The sequence below is a fragment of the Myxine glutinosa genome, chromosome 2 (genome assembly GCF_964187855.1).
Source record: "Myxine glutinosa chromosome 2, kmMyxGlut1.1, whole genome shotgun sequence".
Lineage (NCBI taxonomy): Eukaryota > Metazoa > Chordata > Myxini > Myxiniformes > Myxinidae > Myxine > Myxine glutinosa.
In genome coordinates, this window is record NC_136262.1 from 250,983,895 (window position 1) to 251,005,463 (window position 21,569).

At 48.9% G+C, this 21,569-nt stretch overlaps 2 protein-coding genes across 2 annotated transcripts in view; one reads left to right on the forward strand and one right to left on the reverse strand.

Annotated features, from left to right (window-relative positions):
- SUCLG1 (succinate-CoA ligase GDP/ADP-forming subunit alpha) overlaps positions 1-7,815 on the reverse strand; it is a 54,403-nt gene extending 46,588 nt beyond the window's left edge. Inside the window, exon 1 of the mRNA XM_068105942.2 lies at positions 7,566-7,815. Within this exon, the coding sequence (XP_067962043.1) occupies positions 7,566-7,608 (43 nt within the window). The 5' untranslated portion in view covers positions 7,609-7,815. The remainder of the gene's footprint in view (positions 1-7,565) is intronic.
- A 1,229-nt stretch (positions 7,816-9,044) lies between these two features.
- LOC137433623 (uncharacterized) lies at positions 9,045-10,732 on the forward strand. Its single transcript, XM_068125923.2, has 2 exons — positions 9,045-9,600; positions 9,739-10,732. Exons 1-2 carry the CDS (start codon positions 9,076-9,078, stop codon positions 10,585-10,587), a joined length of 1,374 nt encoding a protein of 457 aa, XP_067982024.2. The 5' UTR covers positions 9,045-9,075; the 3' UTR covers positions 10,588-10,732.
- The last annotated feature ends 10,837 nt before the right edge of the window (positions 10,733-21,569 follow it).

The window sequence follows — 21,569 nt, forward strand, 5'->3', positions numbered from 1 at the left end:
GCATTATCATTATTATTATTACTAGGGCATTGCCCGTACTATATCTATATCTAAAATTATATCCCCCCCCTCTATTTACATGAAATGGTTTGGTCCAAAGCGAACGGCTTGCGAGTACGGTGACAATCCCCCCCCCTCTATTTACATGCAATGGTTTGGTCCAAAGCGAACGGCTTCCGGAGTTTGGTAAAGAAATCGCCATCGCGTGCACAAACGCGCAGGAAAGCGAATGAATCGCAAATTCGGTTTTATTAGTTTTAAAACATAGTTTAACGCCAACATAGTTTGCAAACGTGAAATAAATGAATACGCTCTCAAATGTGCCATCCGAGGCAGAGTGTGTCCTCCACGTTCGGCACACGCGATCGTTCGCTGCTCTCTGATTGGTTGAATCGTTTTTTGGACATAGCTCGGTAAGTAATTGTCCGATTAATATGAAACCTTGAAAAGGCACATCCTCGGGTCCCCAGCAATATACCTGGCAAGTTAAAAGTATATCGGACCCGTGGTTGTCGAGAAACAGCGGTCACAGACAAACAGACGTACAGACGTACAAACGTACAAACAGAGATTACTGGAATTATAGATAGATTATTATTATCTCACCTGTGGTGAGTCGTAGGTGCCTGCACTATAAAAATCACTCATTCAACCAGTTTGAATGGAGAAAAGGAATCATTCTGCTGTTTTGTGTCACCATGTGTACCGCAATGAGCATGGAGAAAAGAAAGAAAACCAGAGAATTGTCTGAGGAGGTCAGACACAAGATTGTAGCCAAGCAAGGACAATCTCAAGGCTACAAGTCCATCTCCAGAGACCTTGAGGTTCCTGTGTCCACTGTACACAATGTTATCAGGAAGTTTAAGGCCCAAAACACTGTAGCCAACCTCCCTGGACGTGGCCGCAAGAGAACGCTTGATCAAAGATTGTAGCGAAGGATTGTTTGAATGGTAGAGAAAGCACCTCGATCAACTGCCAAACAGATGCAAGCTGACCTTCAGACACAAGGTACGACAGTTTCAATTCGCACCATCTGTCACCAACTCGATGAAAGCGGGTTCTATGGTAGGAAGACCCAGGAGGACCCCACTGCTGAGAAAGCCCAATTGGAGTTTACCAAAAGTCAAAACACATCAGAACAAGCCGTTTTCACTCATTCACCTTCAATGTTTACACTTTCCCCTCAAGTTATGTATTCCGTCATATTTTATAACACCTTTTTCTTCTTCTTCTTTAAAAGGCTGCTTTCGACTTGCTCACCAAATCAATTCATCCCAAAAAAAATATCCATCTCCTATAGTGCCTTTTTTCTACATTCCCTAAACTCTCCTGCACTCCATCCTCCATCCAGCGTCCTTAAACGTATTTTTAACTCGAAGGTCACAAGAAACTCATTTTGCAATAAATGTTCGTTTCCCATAAATCGTACACTTTCAAAAATCCAATCTCACCCCTCCCCTCCAAATCTTCCCCATAACCCCTCCCCTCCAAATCTTCCCCATCACCCCTCCCCTCCAAATCTTCCCCATCACCCATCCCTTTCAAATCTCCCCCCTTGCCCCCTCCCTCCCAAACTCCCCCCTCACCCCTCCCCTTCAAATCTCCCCACCCTCATTGCTTCTCAATTTCCCCCCTCTCACTCCCCCTCCTCAAAGCGTCCTCCCCGCTTCTTCCCCCTTCAAACTCTCACCTCCATCTCCCCCAACCTTCTGCCTCGCTCTTCCCCCTCCTCAAATAACACCTCATTGTGGCTCACCCAATCACCATCAAACCTTTTGTCCGCCCCATCCTTCCCTTTCTCCGAGCTATTCTGAAATCTCTGACACACCTTCAACAGCTCTCCCTACCTCTTCCACCTCTTCCACATCTTACCCTACCCCTCCTCCCCCCTGTTCTGTATCTGATGCTCCCCCTTCCTCTTCATCAACGGTATGGACCTCAAACATCCGGGGCCTTCGTTCAAACTTAACTGATCTCTAAATACAGGTTGCTTCTGTCAAACCAGACGTGATCTGCTTAACAGAAACTTTCCTCCTTTATGATGTCTCTGATTCCATAGTATCTCTCCCGGGCTACTCCCTCCTCCGGTATGATAGACCTGAGCCTCGTCCTGGAGGCGGGGTTGCTATCTTCATCAAAAACTCTCTTCCTCACTCGCCCTGCACTGCACTCTCTCCACCTCACCCCCAGGAATACCTCTGGCTACGGCTTCCCCTTCGCTCCCACCTCTTGTTCATATGTGTGTTGTACCGTCCACCAAACAGTGATAACTCCATCTACATCTCGCTGTCTGATGATATGGACCAACTTCTATCTACTCATCCCAACTCTCTCTTCCTCATATGTGGTGATTTCAACTGTCATCATGCCAGTTGGCTGGGTGTGGGTACCTCTCTCACCAGCCATGGCTCCTCAGCAAAGGACTTCTGCGACTCACTGGGACTGACACAATCTGTCAATTTCATGACCCGGATCTCAGTCAACGGAACATCTTCTCTTCTGGACTTGGTTATGACTAACTTCCCTGAAAATGTCTGCTGCTCTTCTTCTGCTCCGATCGGATCATCTGATCATGTCCTTGTTAAAGTGGACATCTCTCTGACCATCCTCAGGGAGCCTGCTCAGCGTCGACGAGTCTGGCATTTCACTCAGGCCAACTGGCACGGTCTTCAAGCAGCCATCAATCATCTGGACTGGTCTCCCATCTCTACCACCTCTGACATCAACTCATCCTGGGAATTCTTCCAAAGTAAATTGCTCTCTCTCATGCACAGATTTATCCCATCTCGTCTTCAGTTGTCATACCCTTCCTCCCGTCCATGGTACACGGAATCTTGTGGTGAGGCTGTTGCCCAGAAACAACTTGCCTTCGTCTCCTGGAAAGCAAATCCAACGGAAGGAAATCTCATTTCCTTTCACAAAGCCCGAAACAAGTGTGTGTCCACCCTCAGGAGAGCCAGGAAACAATATCTCTCCGTTCTCAAGACCGAACTCTCTATCTGTCTCCCTCTTCCAAATCCTGGTGGCGTCTGGTCAAATCCGTTTCTGGTGTTTGTTCCCCCTCCATCCCCTCCCTTACCTCAAACGGCTACACAGCTGACTCCGCACGTGAAAAAGCTGAATGCCTCAACTCTGTGTTTGCCTCTAAATCTTGTGTCCCAAATCCATCCCTCTCTGTACCCACCATACCCAGTCGTACCCTGCTGCTCCTGGACTCCGTGTCCTTTCCTCCTGACAAGGTGGAAAAGTTTCTGTCAACCCTCGACTCTGATTCTGCAACTGGACCCGACGGCATCAGCCCACGGGTCCTAAAATCCTGCTCTGCTGCTGTATCTCACCCTCTCTCTGTTCTCTTCACCCTCTCTTTTGCTCAAGGTCAACTGCCATCTGCTTGGAAATCAGCCAACATCACCGCTTTGCACAAAAAAGGTGCAAAAACAGATCCTAGCAACTACAGACCAATCAGCCTTCTCCCAATTATCAGCAAAGTCATGGAATCCATCATTGCTTCGGATATGAAATCTTTCCTCTTCTCCAATGGCTTGATCTCTGATCATCAATTTGGTTTCAGACCAGGTCACTCTACTCTGGACATGCTGCTTCTGCTGTCTCAACAATAGATGGAGGTCCTCAATGCCAAACAGGAAATTAGAGCTGTCTCCCTCGACATATCACGTGCCTTCGACACGGTCTGGCACCCCGCTCTGCTCACCAAACTCTCCTCCTTTGGTATCCATGGAAATCTCCACGCATGGCTGGCGGACTTCCTCTCTAGTCGTCGTCAACGTGTGGCCCTGAATGGGTTTCTCTCATCTCCTCTTCCTGTTCAGGCTGGAGTTCCCCAAGGCAGTGTTCTGGGCCCCGTGCTTTTTCTGGTCTTCATCAATGATCTCTCTGACTCTCTCGAAAATCCTCTCTATCTCTTTGCTGATGACTCCACTCTCTGCCGCTCCATTCCTCTTCCCTCAGATCGGCAGTCTGCTGCCTCCTCACTCTCTGAAGACCTGGACAAAATCACAGACTGGTCAAACAAGTGGAACATGTCTTTCAATCCTGACAAATCTCACACTCTTACTATGTCTCTCCGAAAAGATCGACTGGACAACCCTCCCATCTACTTTCTGAACAATCCTCTCCAAGAAGTTCTGTCGCTCAAGATTTTGGGTCTCACTATCTGCCATGATCTTTCTTGGGAAAACCACATTTCCAAGCTGGCCTCCAAAGCCAGTCGCCGACTGGGCATCCTCCGTCGTGCGAAGTCCTTCCTCGGCACACCTGAGCTCCTCACCACATACAAGGCTTTCATCCGCAGCTCAATGGAATACTGTTCTCCCCTATGGGCCGGTGCTCCTGCCTCACACCTAGCTCGGCTTCACGCTGTTGAAACCAAAGCTTTCAGAATTATTGGAATCTCCCGCGATGAAGCTATCTCTGAGGGCCTTTCACTCACTCACCGCAGGCAGGTAGGTGGTCTTTCTGTCTTCTACCGACTCCTCTCCGGCCTTGCACCCCCAGCTCTCTCTGTGCTCTGTCCCCCAAATATTCCTACAGGTCGCACAAGATCTGCCAGCAACCCTCTGATGGTTAAACTGCCGAAATCTCGGCTCTCTGCTCATCTTCACTCTTTCATTCCTCTTTTCTCCCGCCTCTGGAACAAACTCCCTCACTCCCTTCAATCCCACTCCTCCCTCCAGGTCTTTAAAACAGCTGTTCACCACCATCTCTTATCTACCCCCATCCAAAACCTTGATCTTTTCTACCCCCGCTAATTCACCCCAGATCCACCTTGTTTGAAATTCCAACTTCTTTCCTGGAAGTCCTGGCAGTGTCCATATGTTTTATACCTCTCCCACCGCCCCCTTCCCATGCCCCCCCCCCCCCAAAGCCCTCGCCCTCTCTCAGATCTCTCGATGTCTCCATGTCTCTCGGTCCCTGCTCTCAAATGTTGTGTTTGTGTCCTTCCCCCTCTCTCCCCATCTTGTCTACCGCTCCCGATGTTATATGTTTTATGTGTCGGTTTGTCTTTCTGTGTGATTAATGTTCGCTCTTTCACGAGCCTCGATCTTGTATACACAAAAAAAAAAAAAAAAAAAAAAAAAAAAAATCCTTCTGGGAGAGTGTCCTGTGGACAAATGAGACCAAATTCGAGCTTCCTTGTGAAGCACATCATCTCTATGTTTACAGAAAACAAAATGAAACATTCAAAGAAAAGACCACCTTCCCTACAGTCAAACATGGAATAGGTTCAGTGATATGTTGGGGTTGCTGTACTGCTTCTAGCACTGGGTACCTTGAATGTGTGCATGGCAGCATGAAATCAGGAGATTACCAAAGCATTTTGGAGCACAATGTTCAACCCAGTGTCAGAAAGCTGGGTCTCCTTCAAAGGTAATGGGTCTTGCATCAGGACGATGACCCCAAACACACTTCAAAAAGCACCCAGGAATGGTTCAAGACAAAACGCTGAACTGTTCAGAAGTGGCCAGAAATGAGTCCAGATCTAAATCCCATTGAACACCTGTTGGGAGATCTGAAAACAGCAGTTGGGAGAAGGCACCCTTCAAATCTTGGAGAACTGGAGCAGTTTGCACAAGAAGACTGGGCCAAACTGCCAGTAGAAAGGTGTTGGAAGCTCATTCATGGCTATAGGAAGCGCTTGACTGCTGTTATTTTGTCCAAAGGCAAAACGTACACCATCAGTACATCACATCACACACCACCAGTAAGTCACACACCACCATTACGTCGAGCACCACCAGTACGTCGCGCACCACCAGTACGTCGCGCACCACCAGTACGTCGCGCACCACCAGTACGTCGCGCACCACCAGTAGACCATACACCACCAGAAGACCATACACCACCAGTAGAGTAGACCATACACCACCAGTAGAGTAGACCATACACCACCAGTAGAGTAGACCATACACCACCAGTAGAGTAGACCATACACCACCAGTAGAGTAGACCATACACCACCAGTAGAGTAGACCATACACCACCAGTAGAGTAGACCATACACCACCAGTAGAGTAGACCATACACCACCAGTAGAGTAGACCATACACCACCAGTAGAGTAGACCATACACCACCAGTAGAGTAGACCATACACCACCAGTAGAGTAGACCATACACCACCAGTAGAGTAGACCATACACCACCAGTAGAGTAGACCATACACCACCAGTAGAGTAGACCATACACCACCAGTACAGTAGACCATACACCACCAGTAGAGTAGACCATACACCACCAGTACAGTAGACCATACACCACCAGTACAGTAGACCATACACCACCAGTACAGTAGACCATACACCACCAGTACAGTAGACCATACACCACCAGTACAGTAGACCATACACCACCAGTAGAGTAGACCATACACCACCAGTACAGTAGACCATACACCACCAGTACAGTAGACCATACACCACCAGTACAGTAGACCATACACCACCAGTACAGTAGACCATACACCACCAGTACAGTAGACCATACACCACCAGTACAGTAGACCATACACCACCAGTACAGTAGACCATACACCACCAGTACAGTAGACCATACACCACCAGTACAGTAGACCATACACCACCAGTACAGTAGACCATACACCACCAGTACAGTAGACCATACACCACCAGTACAGTAGACCATACACCACCAGTACATTAGACCATACACCACCAGTAGACCATACACCACCAGTAGACCATACACCACCAGTAGACCATACACCACCAGTAGACCATACACCACCAGTAGACCATACACCACCAGTAGACCATACACCACCAGTAGACCATACACCACCAGTAGACCATACACCACCTGTAGGTCATGCACCACCAGTAGGTCATGCACCACCTGTAGGTCATGCACCACCAGTAGGTCATGCACCACCAGTAGGTCATGCACCACCAGTAGGTCATGCACCACCAGTAGGTCATGCACCACCAGTAGGTCATGCACCATCAGTATTTGTATGCCATCATTGTGTAAAAGATGGAGTCTCACGCATTGGGTTAATCTCCAACGAACGGGCTTGTGCTCGACGCTCCCTTCAGACACAATTAACTTTCCTTACGACGGGTCGGTCTCGAAAAGCTGATGATGGTCGTTTAAAAAGAAATAGCCTACAACCCTAACTGACAGAGGCCTCTGTGACAATCATCTGATCTAAAAGCTAAGAAATACTCCATGAACCAGACTAAAGCCAAAGGTCAAGACGATAACAGCAAATACACTTCTGGTGAAAGGTCAACTCGGGCGGGTTTGCCCCGACAGCGCCAAAAGTTAGTCACGTGGCAAATATGAAATAAGCGAGCTGTTATCCAATTTTACTTCAACACAAAAAAGTTTAATTCGCTACAGAAGGAAAGGTGAAAGAAGAGATTGAGTGCACAAACACTTTCCACAGCATCAAAACAACGATCGGTATCTGTATAACTCAGCCCAACCATAGTACAAACTATAAATAATATGTTTGTCTGAAACTTTAACTCCGGATTCATTCACATTCTACCAATATAAGGTTTAAAAATAATTTGTGCAACTCACGGAGCAGCCAGCGAACCGAACAACGCAGACCAAGCGCCGCCATCTTGGAGATGGTAACCTTCGCCTCACGAAAAATATCCAAACATGCTCAACTAAGTTACGCCATATTATAACACAATATGCGGTCAATGAGAAAGTTAAAATGGAAGTTTTAAACTCAAAGCACAAAATACTTGGCCGGCATCATCATAATGATGAGGGTAACAGAGCAAGCAGTTCACAACCTATACACCGCATAATTTATTTCGGTGGAAGAAACACTATTACTTTGCCAACGTTATAAATAAAATTGTCGAATGTAATTAAGATGATATTTGTATTTCCTAAAATGATGATGATAGAAACCTTAAATATAAAAATGACTTTAATGGAGTGTTTGCTGAAATCATTACTTGAGTGCTTGTCTGTCTGCTTCCGGTGTTCAATTATATCGAAAATGGTTGGCTGGTGTTGGCTTAACGGTTCAGATAGCTGGCTTCAGATCTTAGGGTCCTGAGTTTGAGCCCCTGTCATGACGTTGAATTAACACCAGTAGTCTAGTAGGAAGACTAGGTCCCCCTGCACCCCCGGAGATATACTTCTAATCAGTGTTTCTAGATTGGAAAAAATGTGTAGAAAATGACTAGCTATGGCCCCAAGCTGAAAAAATGTCCCACATACCATTTTTATGCAAATTACTGCTGCCATTATCAAAAAAACGATTTTTGACATATCTCAGCCAATATTGCAGATAATTGAAAAATGAAGGTGTCTAGACCCATGTTTTGAAGGGCATAGATCATGATAGAACTATTCATAACATGATTACATGTGTCTATGGTATACTAGTATGCTAATTAGTGCTTTATTTACAAAATAATCACAGTTTTACGAAATAATAGACTCATATTAAGGTCCGTCTACACAGACGTTAACACAAAGTTTTATTTTTCTAAATATTACAACTGTCAAAATAGTCCTAGCACTCAATGTGACCACTCTTCTCTTGCTTGTTTTAGATAAACATCATTAGCATTAGTGATTCTACACTGAGTCAGTCATCATCATTTTCATCGAAATCGTCAGAGTCAAACTCTTCTTCTCCTTCCTCTTCCTCCTCCTCTTCGTGCTCTCCTGTGTTCAGAAGATCCACCAGTGAGGTTGGTAGGATGGGACCACTGGACCACATTGGTTTCAACAGTCCTTCATCAGTCCTTATCCATCCTTGCTCCTCATAAGGTTTTGGCTTTTCGATGATAGGTTGATCGGCTCTTTTGTACAATGCTACGCGGTGGTTCACACGCTGGATGTGCGGCTTCAGGGCAGACTGGCATGGAGGAAGGCGAGCCAGATCAACCAGATCAATTTATAGCACATGAATAATTTTCACCTGTAGTCCTTCCTGTAGTACATATCAACCAATCACCATTTATCATTCCAGGTCATCCAGTATCAGGAGCAAAGCAACCTTGCATTCCTGCTCCTTGTCAAGTCTCAGAGTCAAGATGAGCCATTAGACCTGGGAGAACTCATGAAGTACTGCCTGATGCCAGTGCCTCCTAGCCTTGGGACACCAGATGGGTTCTTCTGCAAAACCAACAAAGCCTCCATTCTGCACTACCTTTTAGAGGACACCACACCACAAGATCTGCAATACCCCAAGGATGCCCTGTTCATCCAGGATGGAATGGCGCTGCTGCATACCCTTGCCAACCTTCCCCCAACATGTGGTGAGATATGCTTGCAGGTGCTTGATCAGATGGTGGCCAAGCAGCACTTTCTGTTCTCCACTGACAGTTACCATCCTGAGTCAATCAAAGCGCAGGAAAGGCTGAGGCGGGGCAGCTCAGAGAAGATCATTCTGGCTGGACCAGCAACCAGGAAGCCATATGACTTCAAAATGTTCCTTGCAAATGACGACAACAAAAAGCAGATGTGCCAGCTTCTTCTGAAAGTGTGGAGTGGACAAGAGGCAGCTACCAGGCTGGAGAGAACAGAGATGGCTGTGCTGATCGTGGAGGGGAAGGCCCACCAACTTGCCTCAACGAATGGCAAGGTAAAATTGAAAGCCCTTCGTGAATGGCGATTCAATTTGTAATTTTTCCTGAAAAAAAGGTGATTACCTGTGATGTTTGTCTAGATCTGAAACTGGCAGTGACTGGCGATTGAAATGCGGTGCCTTTTTGTGTTTCAGGTCGAGGTACGTGAACTCCCCACGATCTACAGCAACCAGGAAGAGACTGATACCAGGGTGGTTCTGTACCTCCATCATGCTGCTACCATCGGATACAAGAACGCTGTAGTCAGAACACCGGACACAGACATCCTCCTGATCCTGCTCCACCATGCCCACAACATCAAGCTGACGGTGTACCTGGATACAGGGTCAGGGAAGCATCGCCAACTTGTCAACGTCTCTGAGCTGGCAGAATCCCTGGGAGAGGACTACTGTGCCACTCTCCTGGGGTACTATGTGTTCAGCGGAGAAGACTGCACCAGTGCCTTCAAAGGGAAGGGAAAAGTCGGGCCCTTGAAAAAGCTGGAGAAGAATCCCAGGTTTCACAGGGCATTCGGTGAACTGGGTGACAACTGGGATGCCAACCCTGAGGTGGAGAGGCAGTTAGAAAAATTCACCTGTGTGATGTACGGCCAGAGTCGCGAGTCATCAGTGGACATTGTCCGTGCCAAGCTGCTACGTAAAATTGTGGGAGAGGACAAGACCCTCACATCCAAGTCCAAGGTTGATCTGGCTCGCCTTCCTCCATGCCAGTCTGCCCTGAAGCCGCACATCCAGCGTGTGAACCACCGCGTAGCATTGTACAAAAGAGCCGATCAACCTATCATCGAAAAGCCAAAACCTTATGAGGAGCAAGGATGGATAAGGACTGATGAAGGACTGTTGAAACCAATGTGGTCCAGTGGTCCCATCCTACCAACCTCACTGGTGGATCTTCTGAACACAGGAGAGCACGAAGAGGAGGAGGAAGAGGAAGGAGAAGAAGAGTTTGACTCTGACGATTTCGATGAAAATGATGATGACTGACTCAGTGTAGAATCACTAATGCTAATGATGTTTATCTAAAACAAGCAAGAGAAGAGTGGTCACATTGAGTGCTAGGACTATTTTGACAGTTGTAATATTTAGAAAAATAAAACTTTGTGTTAACGTCTGTGTAGACGGACCTTAATATGAGTCTATTATTTCGTAAAACTGTGATTATTTTGTAAATAAAGCACTAATTAGCATACTAGTATACCATAGACACATGTAATCATGTTATGAATAGTTCTATCATGATCTATGCCCTTCAAAACATGGGTCTAGACACCTTCATTTTTCAATTATCTGCAATATTGGCTGAGATATGTCAAAAATCGTTTTTTTGATAATGGCAGCAGTAATTTGCATAAAAATGGTATGTGGGACATTTTGTCAGCTTGGGGCCATAGCTAGTCATTTTCTACACATTTTTTCCAATATATAAACACTGATTAGAAGTATATCTCCGGGGGGTGCAGGGGGACCTAGTCTTCCTACTAGACTACAGGTGGGTTGACTCTGCCTGTCATCCTTCTGTGGTCAGCAAAATGAGTACTGTACCAGCTTACTGGTAATGAGGGGGGCGTTGTATCAGTGGCACAACTATGATCACCATGCTCCCAGAAAATGATGAAGCTAAGCAACCACAGGCTGAAAATGAATGAACACCTCCTAAAATGGTTAATTTTGCTTTTTTTTCGGGTGTGCAAATGGTGCTAATAGAGAGAGTGTGTCATTTTACCTGCAACATGTCACAGGTCTACAAGACCTTTGTGTAATTGTGTTGTTGGGGTTTTTGTTGGGTGTCGATTTTTTTAATGTGCACCCATTGGTGGGACAGCTGCCGGACCACACCCACATCTGTTGCTTGACTCGACCCACCATAGTACCAAGACTAAATTACATGGCCGCCATCTTCGTTTTCTTGTGGGCCGAACATAATAGGCCTGTAGGCCTCTGATGATTACACAATGCCCGGGTTTGTTGCGTCAGATTCCCATTGGCTTTGTTTGGATCAAGTGTTCTTCACGATGAGGGATCCTGAAAAATCTAACATGTCGAAGAATAGCAAGGCTAATCAAGGCCCTTAAAACATGTGGTAATCAAGCGTGACATTACGTGAATGAATAAAATTAAGTTAAAGCGTGGCGTTACGCGCGCTGCTTGCGAGCAAGGAGGAAGCGGACAAGCGGTAACTTATAAGCGTCTTTATTTGGGCCGCGCCGCGCCGTCAAACGGCACCTCGGTGACGCGGAGGCCCGTGACGGCGGTCCGCAAGGCCTGGACGCCGGGGTCGGCGGCCTGGTCCGCCGCCATCCGGGCATAGTCGATGCCAAGGTGGACTGCGTGGGCGACGGACCGGGAAAGGCAATCCGCCACCGGGTTGTCCTTCCCCGCGACGTGCCGGATGTCCGTCGTGTACTCGGACACGGCCGAGAGGTGACGCTGCTGCCGGCCCGACCACGGCTCGGTGACCTTGCCCATCGCGAAGATCAGCGGCTTGTGGTCGACGAAGGCCGTGAACGCACGGCCCTCGAGCAGATGGCGGAAGTGCCTGACCGCCAAGTGAAGCCCGAGCAACTCGCGGTCGAAGGTACTGTAACGGCGTTCGGGCGGGCGAAGCTGCCGGCTAAAGAACGCCAGCGGTTGCCAAGCTCCACGCACCCATTGCACGTGCACCGCGCCCACCGCGTAGTCCGAGGCGTCGGTGGTGAGGGCGATCGGTGCATCGGCGCAGGGTGCGCGAGCATGGTGGCGTTAGCCAAGGCGAGCTTCGCGCCCATGAACGCCGTGTCCATCTGCTCGGTCCAGGTAACGTCGCCTTTGCCCGGCTTACCTCGGAGAGCTTCGTGCAGGGGGCGCAGGAGCTGGGCGATACGGGGCAGGAACCGATGGTAAAAGTTCACCATGCCCAGGAACTCCTGCAGCCCTCTGATCGTGCGGGGGCGCGGAAACCCCTTCACCGCCTCCACCTTGGCCGGCAGGGGGACGGCTCCATGCCTGGTGACACGGTGCCCCAGAAAATCGATTACGGCGACGCCGAACCGGCACTTTGCGAGGTTCACAATCAGGCCATGCTGGCCCAGGCGTTCGAAGAGCGTGCGGAGGTGGCGTAGGTGCTCTTCGCGGGACGCGCTGGCGACGAGCATATCGTCCAGGTAGACGTAGACAAAATCCAAGTCGCGCAGGACGCTGTCCATCAGTCGCTGGAACGCCTGAGCCGCATTCTTCAGACCGAAGGGCATCCGCAGGAACTCGAAGAGTCCGAATGGCGTGATGACCGCCGTCTTTGGGACGTCCTCCAGCCTGACGGGGACCTGATGGTAGCCGCGTATGAGGTCCACCTTCGAGAAGAAGGACATGCCCGCCAAACGGGCGGAAAAGTCCTGAATGTGGGGGACGGGGTAGCGGTCGGGAGTGGTGGCGTCATTGAGACGGCGATAGTCCCCGCACGGTCGCCATCCCCCGCCGGGCTTCGGCACGATGTGCAGCGGCGACGCCCAAGCACTCTCCGAGCGCCGAACGATGCCGAGTCGCTCCAGGGTAGCGAACGCCGCTTTTGCCACCACCAGCTTCGTCGGCTCGAGGCGGCGTGCCCGGGCGTAGACCGGTGGCCCGACGGTGGGGATGTGATGGGCCACCCCGTGCTTGACGGCCCCAGCCGAGAAGGTGGGCCGCGTGAGGGCCGGGAAGCCGGCGAGGAGGCGGGTGAATTCGTCCGCTGCCGGAAGCGTACAGATCAACGTGGCCGGAACCGAACCGTTCGGCAAGCCGCTTGGCAAGCCGCTCGGTGAGCCGCTCGTTGAGCTGCTCGACGAGCTGGGCAGCGCACAAGCGAGCGAGCTGAACGTCTCGGCCTGGACAAGACATCTGCGCTTTATGTCGACCAGGAGCCCATTAGCGCACAGGAAGTCCGCGCCAAGCAGTGCCATGGGCACGTCGGCGGTGACAAACGTCCATCGGAAAACCTGCCCTCTGAACCGCAGAGAGAGGCAGCGTTTTCCGTACGTACGGATGGGCGTCCCGTTCGCGGCAAGCAGCGCGGGGCCCCCGCCCGCGGCGTGCTTGTCTGACGTACCGGCGGGAACGACACTCACCTGCGCTCCCGTGTCGCACAGGTAACGGCGCCCGGATAAGGTGTCCGTTATGAACAGCAGGCTGCTCGAACGGCCGGCGCTCATCGCCACTATTGAGCGCCGGCCCGGGCGTTTCCCGACCTGTTGAAGGAGCATGGCGGATGACACTGCCGAGCCTCATGGCTGAACTTGGCGTGGAACCAGCACCAGGTGGTGGAGCTGGGGGAGTGCGGCTGGCTCCGCCAGGCCGGTGGCGTTGGCGGTTTTCCCCGCGGTGGCGGTTTTCGCCGCGGCGGTGGGCGGGGCGTGGCGGTGGTCACGAGGGGCGTATCGGCATGCTGCGTATGCTGTGTATGCTGATGCTGTGGATCAGCATCATCAGCAGCATCAGCCTCGAGGTCCGTGACGGCCGCACCGGCTCTCGCCCGCGTGTCCGAAGCCGCGAAGTACCTGTCCGCCTCGGCTGCCAATGCTCGGGGTTCCGTTAGCACGGTTCCGGCCAACGCGAGGCGAACCTGCGCTGGAAGTTGGCGACGGAAAAGCGCCCGGAATAGAGAACCGGGGGCTTCGTCGCCCAACAGTGACAGCATATGGTCCATTCGGACCGACGGGCGCGTGTCGCCGAGCTCGGGGAGATCCAGGAGGCGGTCGGCCCATGCGTCGTCCGTGAGGCCGAACGTGGCTAGGAGTAGCCGCTTGAGTGCCTCGTACTTGTGGCCGTCCGGTGGGTGGCGAAGGACGGACACAACTCGAGCGGCCGTGCCAGGCCCGAGGGAGGCGACGACGTAGCAGTAGCGCGTGTCGTCGCCGGTGAGGCGCCGAAGCTGAAATTGGGCTTCGGCTTGGACGAACCAGACTTCGGCCTGGGCCTCCCAAAATTCGGGAAGTTTAATCGACATTGCGTTGTTGGCCATGGCAGTGGCGTCGTGTGTGGAAGGATCGCTCCGGCAGATCCAACGTCGAGGGTCACCAGTAAAGCGCGGCATTACGCGCGCTGCTTGCGAGCAAGGAGGAAGCGGACAAGCGGTAACTTATAAGCGTCTTTATTTTGGGAGCTCACTGTAACACTAGCGCGCTCCGCGCTGCGCGCCCCTTGTATATCCTCAGGCCACGGCTACCCCTCGGGCGTGGCCGCCGCCCACTTGGTGCGCGGAATGATGTCACCACGCCAGTGGGCTTTCGTGTCCGCCACAAAGTAATCTTTGGAATGGCCCGACATTGAACCACATTTTTAGGTCATTTTAAGGTCATTTATCCCTGCAGAGCATGGGTTGGACCTTTTTGGGGCACAGTGGTCCCCTTTTTGAAGCAATGTTTTATGGCCAGATGCCCTTCCTGCCGGATGCCCTTAGTCACCTCTTGCAACATGCAGGGAATTACCAATGAACTGGTGCTCAATTTGCCGACCTCGAAAGGATGACAGGCTGAGTCAACCCCCCTGGCGTTAATTCATTGATCGACTGGGATTCAAACCCAGGATCCTGGGATCCTAAGCCAGCACCCAAACTGTGAAGCCAACACCAGGCACACGTACGTACATACGTACGTACATACATACATACGTAGGTACATACATACGTACATACATACATACGTACATACATACAAACATACATACATTATATATATATATATATATATATATATATATATATATATATATATATATATATATATATATATATATGTCAAGTCGTAGATTCGTTATTGCTTAGAATTCTGTATAAGACGTCGGTCGAATAATATGTTATGATTTAAAATGTTGCTTAATGTTTTTCATAAGTAAATAAAGGGGTTTTCGCTTTGCTGTGGATAAATGGGAAAGTACTCGATGCATTTCGTGCTGGACGGATGGCTCGTCCTCCGTGTGCCCTCTCGATGCAAGATAAGCCCGGTCATAAACTCTCTCCATTCGGTCCGCAGACGGCGCCTCGAGCCGCGGATGGAAGGCGCTTGGAATGTGTAGCTTCATGTAAAATGCTCGGATTGTATACACTAGGGCATGCCCGTACTATATCTATATCTAAAATTATATCCCCCCCTCTATTTACATGAAATGGTTTGGTCCATGAAATGTTTTGGTCCATTCGCAACGCCAAAGCGAACGGCGAACGCTTTACATGAAATGGTTTCGTCCATGAAATGTTTTGGTCCATTCGCAACGCCAAAGTGAACGGCGAACGGCTTGCGAGTACAGTGACAATCCCCCCGGGGTTTTAATTAGTTTTAAAACGGAGCTTGGCAACCGCTGGCGTTCTTTAGCCGGCAGCTTCGCCCGCCCGAACGCCGTTACAGTACCTTCGACCGCGAGTTGCTCGGACTTCACTTGGCGGTCAGGCACTTCCGCCATCTGCTCGTGCGAGTACAGTGACAATCCCTCCCCCCTCTATTTACATGAAATGGTTTTTATTAGTTTTAAAACATAGTTTAACGCCAACATAGCGCCAACATAGTTTGCAAACGTGAAATAAATGAATACGCTCTCAAATGTGCCATCCGAGGCAGAGTATGTCCGCCACGTTCGGCACACGCGATAGTTCGCTGCTCTCTGATTGGTTGAATCGTTTTTTGGACATAGCTCGGTAAGTAATTGTCCGATTAATATGAAACCTTGAAAAGGCACATCCTCGGGTCCCCAGCAATATACCTGGCAAGTTAAAAGTATATCGGACCCGTGGTTGTCGAGAAACAGCGGTCACAGACAAACAAACAAACGTACAAACGTACAAACGTACAAACGTACAAACGTACAAACGTACAAACGTACAAACAAACACACAGAGATTACTGGAATTATAGATAGATAAACCTTTGAATAATGGTCTTATCTGGGCCAAGCATGCACTCTTCTCTCTGTGAGTTACATTTTCTGTCACCTCGGAGCTTTGAAACTACATCTGGTCCGAATGATAAGGTGCGTGCTGCACTCCCCCGAATGACAGAGCGGATAACGGTGGGGGCTAGGGATAACGGTGGGAGGAACTCTCGCCAGTTCCTTTGTTCTCTCGGAGATTTTCTGATAATCGTGTTCCTATTTAAGTGAACTGTGAATCTTTGCATTTTTCAGGAAGGGCTGAACGTGGCATGAGGGCAAGTCGTGCTGTAGAAAGTTCGCTTCCTCCGGATCTGTATAAGTTGGTATTAATAAAGATCGTCATTCTCAGGCTGTTGGTGGAACTTCTTTTAAGAGCCAAGAGTTGTTTCTTGACAAATTGGTACCAGGAGTGGGGTGCAGCAAGACAGTGACAGTCGAGGCGAATCCTGAACGACCCGAGGGGGGCTGCCTGAGGCCGGGACGCCGGTACGCTGATTCGTTTAAGGTGAGCATTGTTTTTTTTATCAGAGGGCAATCCAAATTCGTACCCCCCTCCTCGAACAGGCACAGTTCGTCTCCCCTGTCACCTGTATTGCCTGCACTCCGGACAGAAAATGTAAACAGAATGACGTGTCTTTGTTAAAATCACCAGGATAAACATTAAGGGTAAAGCTAAGGATAGATTTTGCGCAGGATATCAGTAAGGATTTAACAGTAAGCTTAAAGTTACAGTTAGCACCAGGAGGGGAAAGTGAGGTCGGACAGCCATATAGGTTGAAGCTAAGTGGCCAAGATCTTTCCAGGAAGGAACAGCCCAGAGACAAGATGGGGTATGCCATTGCATGCCAGGGAACGAAGGGCTGTGGCTAACTTAGAGGGCCATAAGAACATGGCCAGTAAAAGGATAACGCGCAAGTACCAGGTAGGCTTGACAGAGGAAGCAAGCAACAGAGGTCCAGATAGAAACAGGCCAGGACCTGGTGGACAAGAGAAAATAAATAGGCTCACAGGAAAATGGGCCAGGTAACCACAGGTAAGGACAGGAGTGGTTTTTGAAATATTGAAATTTTAAGCATTGCAGCTATGGTTATTGAAGCTACAAGGACAGAGGACAATTAAGTAAGCAGTTAAGCAAGTAAATCAGCGGTTGATGCCGCTGGACCAGATGCCAGACCAAGACCCCCCACCCCCCCAAGACCTGAGCTCAGTCCCGGGGCTCTAGGCAACACCCCCCACCCCCCCAAGACCTGAGCTCAGTCCCGGGGCTCTAGGCAACACCCCAACACCCCCCACCCTGCCTTCCCTTTTTCACCTCAACCCACCCCGTCCAACCCGTCCCAAAAATCCTTTTCCTTGAATGAGAGACGTAACATGAATGAGCAAAGATTGTACATGAGAGTGGCTGGAGAAAGGCATGATTTGAGTCGATCTGATTTTCGCGCGAAGTCTGGGAGACTCACTGGTATATGAATGAGGAATGAATGTATATTGGGATATTAATTGACGTGTGTATCTGGCCAATGTATTTGTCTGTATGACATATGCAAAGCAGAGGGTTTCGGTGTGAAGCATTGTAAGTGGTCTGCTTGACATGCGGAAAATTCAGGCCGGGAATGTCCATTTTAGCGTCTATCCGAGGGAACAGGTGAGGTCCTGAACTGAGTCCGGATTTTCATCTGTTTGGGAGTTGTTTGGGAAGCGAATTGATATAAATCGGGTCAGGAAAGCACTCGGAGTGCCCTTGTCGACCTACTGTTGATATGAATTCTGACAGCTCACTGTTATGACGGCTCAATGTTATGACGGCCCTCATTCGAGAGCGGCGCGCGGTTTGGTTGCCACGGCTACGGGCCTCGCAGGAAACCGCGAGGCGGGAGTGTTGGGATTCGTGTGGAGGCACGAGGGTGCGCGCCAGGACGGAGGGCGGCGTGGCGTCGTCGCGTTGAGATGGTTGTGCCAGGTCGATCGGCGATCTCTGAATTTAAATCGGATTTTTGTCGTGTGTGTTGTGAAATTAACGTCTATCCGAGAATCCTGGCGATGTTCGTTTAATTAAAGTGTGGTACAAACCTGTGTTTCCGCCGTGCGGCTCCGTGGAAGTTTGGGTAGAGTTATTGTGCGTTCGGGCAGGAGCCGAGCGAGCCGCGAGTCACGTGGGCGCTGTATGAGGTTGCTCGGAGGATGTGTGCCCAAATGCATTGTGGGTCATTTCGACTTTGCTGGATGTCGGACGTTCATGTCAGACGTTCATGTCAGAATCAGACATGAGTCATGAGCCATGTCAGAATAGTGGGCGCCTGCGACATACATGCCATGCAATGTCACAGGAGGAATACGTTATTCAAGATGGATTTATATAAGGGGAATACTAAACAAGCGGGATAGTACGCGAAGTATATAAACTGAGGTGATTATCGTAGTCGAATGAAGGATTTCAAGACAGAGTAATTAATTTCCGGTGCCAACAGGAAGTCTTGTTCATACAGTAAGTGAGGTACAGTGCGAATGATGAAATTCAGAGAGATCTCTGATTGAGGTAGGCAGAAATGTCACGTTTTCAACAGAACGCTTATCCGAGGAAGGAGGATGGTCGAGGTTTCAACTGTCGGTATGTGGTGTGGCTTGTGCCAAGGTGTGGGCGCGAGGAGGATGTGGTTGTGTTTGTCTGTCTGTGGAGTTATACGGTTGTTGGATTCGTAGAAGCTAGCATTTTGCGATGTGGAGCCACGATAGTGGTCGTTTGCCTGTCTGGATGTGGAGTTCTTGCAAGGAACGGGAATGTCGCCGGACTTGTATTAGTTGTGGAATGAAAACTGGTACCACCTTTCTCCGTTTGAAGTTTGACCTTTTAAAGTTCATTTGACCTTTGTTCGAGATTTGTAAGGGAAAGAGGTCGGAGATAATTCACTAACCTTGGAAGAACGACAGGCTGTCAGTCTACTGGAGGTTGATTTAACGGCAGGATATATAGGACTTAAATCTGGAGAATATCGGGACATTATATTGTGGGTTAAAACTGAAATCACGTACGTAATTAGTGAACAGAGAATATCGGGACATTATATTGTGGGTAAAACTGAAATCATGTACGTAATTAGTGAACAGAGAATATCGAGTTCTGTTTGTCGTTGTAATTGTCGTTGATGTCCCGATTCAGGGGTCTCAAGAAATAAACAGACTTCCGGTGCCGACCGGAAGCGTCAGGTACAGTACGCTTGAATTTAATTTAACCGGGCCGAGCACAGTGACGTGCGTGATCGAGCAATGGGGATAGTCATGGTAAATGGAGGATATTTGGGAGGATGAAGAGATGCAAGTAATATGGATTAAGTTGTGGTATCAAGAGGTGGGTGCTGTATATTGGTATATCAAGTAGGTATATTGTGGTTATTATAACTCGCTGATTATAGGGGGCTCCGGGCGCACCAAGTACAGATCGGGTTGCATGATGGAGCATGGAGCAGGGTGGAACACCCCGTGTGGTTGGAGGTTGAAATGCAGTGAAATGCAGTGAACATGCCCGATTTTTGGCTTTGCGAGGCTCCGGATAGAAGTTGGCATTTCGATACTGTGGATTATATTGTGCCTGCCTGGAAAGGTGATGTCCTGTGCGGAGGCTGGCGACATGCCTCTGTTATTTGTCTGTCTGTCGGTCTGATTGTAAGTCTTTGGTACTGGGAGGGCTAATTGAGTGCTCAGGCGTCATTGTTCCATGAAGGCAAGTACTGGGCCCAGGTACTCGTGGGAATGAATTAAACCCACAAGGAAATTCAGTCGCTGAAGTTGCCAGAACTGAGAATCGAACCCTGGGCTTCTCAAATGGTCACAAATTTGGACCTGGGATGGGATATAAGGTCAATGAATCAGGGAAAGGTAGATGTAACACAGAGAGATGGACAGGACAACAATGGAGTTTATATGGACGGGTTTGGGGCAGTTTCAATCTGACGATTACAGAGTGCTTTGTTCTGTTCACGAAACATGTAAAATTCATGGAGTTGAAGTGGTTTGCAAGAAGGCAGCAGAGTCAGTACTGGGATGCAACCTCGTCCAGGGGTTTTGGTCCAGCCTGCAAGGAGTCCAGGGGCTTGTTTCAGGGGTTTTGGGGAGGTTTTGGATGCAAAAAAAAAAAAAAAAAAAATGGGATGCTGTGCCCATCTGGATGTAAAATTATCCATCAAGGACGGGGAATGATGTGCAGTGTGATTGGGTAGGAGGTAAAGGCCATAAAACACCAACCCCATGAGGAACGAAATAAATGGAGACGTCGACAATCACATGATGGTTGGGATTGAAGAACAACCTACTGGGATTTCATGATGTGCAACAGTGTATGAGTGAGTAATTGTGATCTGTTTAAGTGTAAGAGGCGGTGGAGAAGAAAGGGGTGATGAAAAGTTATTTGTTTTAGTGTGAAGTAGGTTGGTTGCTTATTTGTCACAGTAAGGTGAGAGTTGTGTTTTTAAGCTTGGTTGCTGATATCGAGCTGGACTTGGTGTCAGTGAACTGCTAAAGGGCATAAAATCGTGTTGTGTGCATGGTAAATTGCATTTTCCCTGAGTTGATTTATCTGGTATGATTTATCTGGTACATTGGTGTTGAAATAATTGTGGCTTTGAATGAATTGTTGCTTGGAATGTGTTGATTGGAAAGTGATTTCTGATCGCTGATCCGATCTGGTTTTGAATTGTTTGATTTAATTTTGAGTTGATTGGAGGTAATAAGGATTTGTGTTGATTTCTTGATTTGAGTTGATCTGGAAATGTACAAATTCTGGTTGGGTTTACAGTTTGCGTTTTGGTTATGCGATTTACTGGTTCTGGTATGTGTATTATTGGTCATAGATTTGCGATTCGTGGAATTGTTTGCACGGCATTGGTTGCATTGTTGTAAGTAATTGCGTGCGTGTCTTGAATTGTCATAGGAAGAGTGGTTTCAACAGTAATGGTGAAAATGGTGTGCTTTGAAAATGGTGTGTAAGTCATGGGTAAATGAGAATTGATATGTGTGAAATACATTCGACGTGATTGATGTTTGCAGACGGGCTGACAGATACAATCCACGCGGATTGTGACCGACGCAAACAAATGTAT

Bases quoted from the DNA above. Each gene is read 5' to 3' on its own strand.
- LOC137433623 (XM_068125923.2), top strand. From the start codon at position 9,076: ATGAAGTACTGCCTGATGCCAGTGCCTCCTAGCCTTGGGACACCAGAT. The intron at 9,601-9,738 runs GTAAAATTGAAA...TTTGTGTTTCAG, and splicing joins TTGCCTCAACGAATGGCAAG to GTCGAGGTACGTGAACTCCC.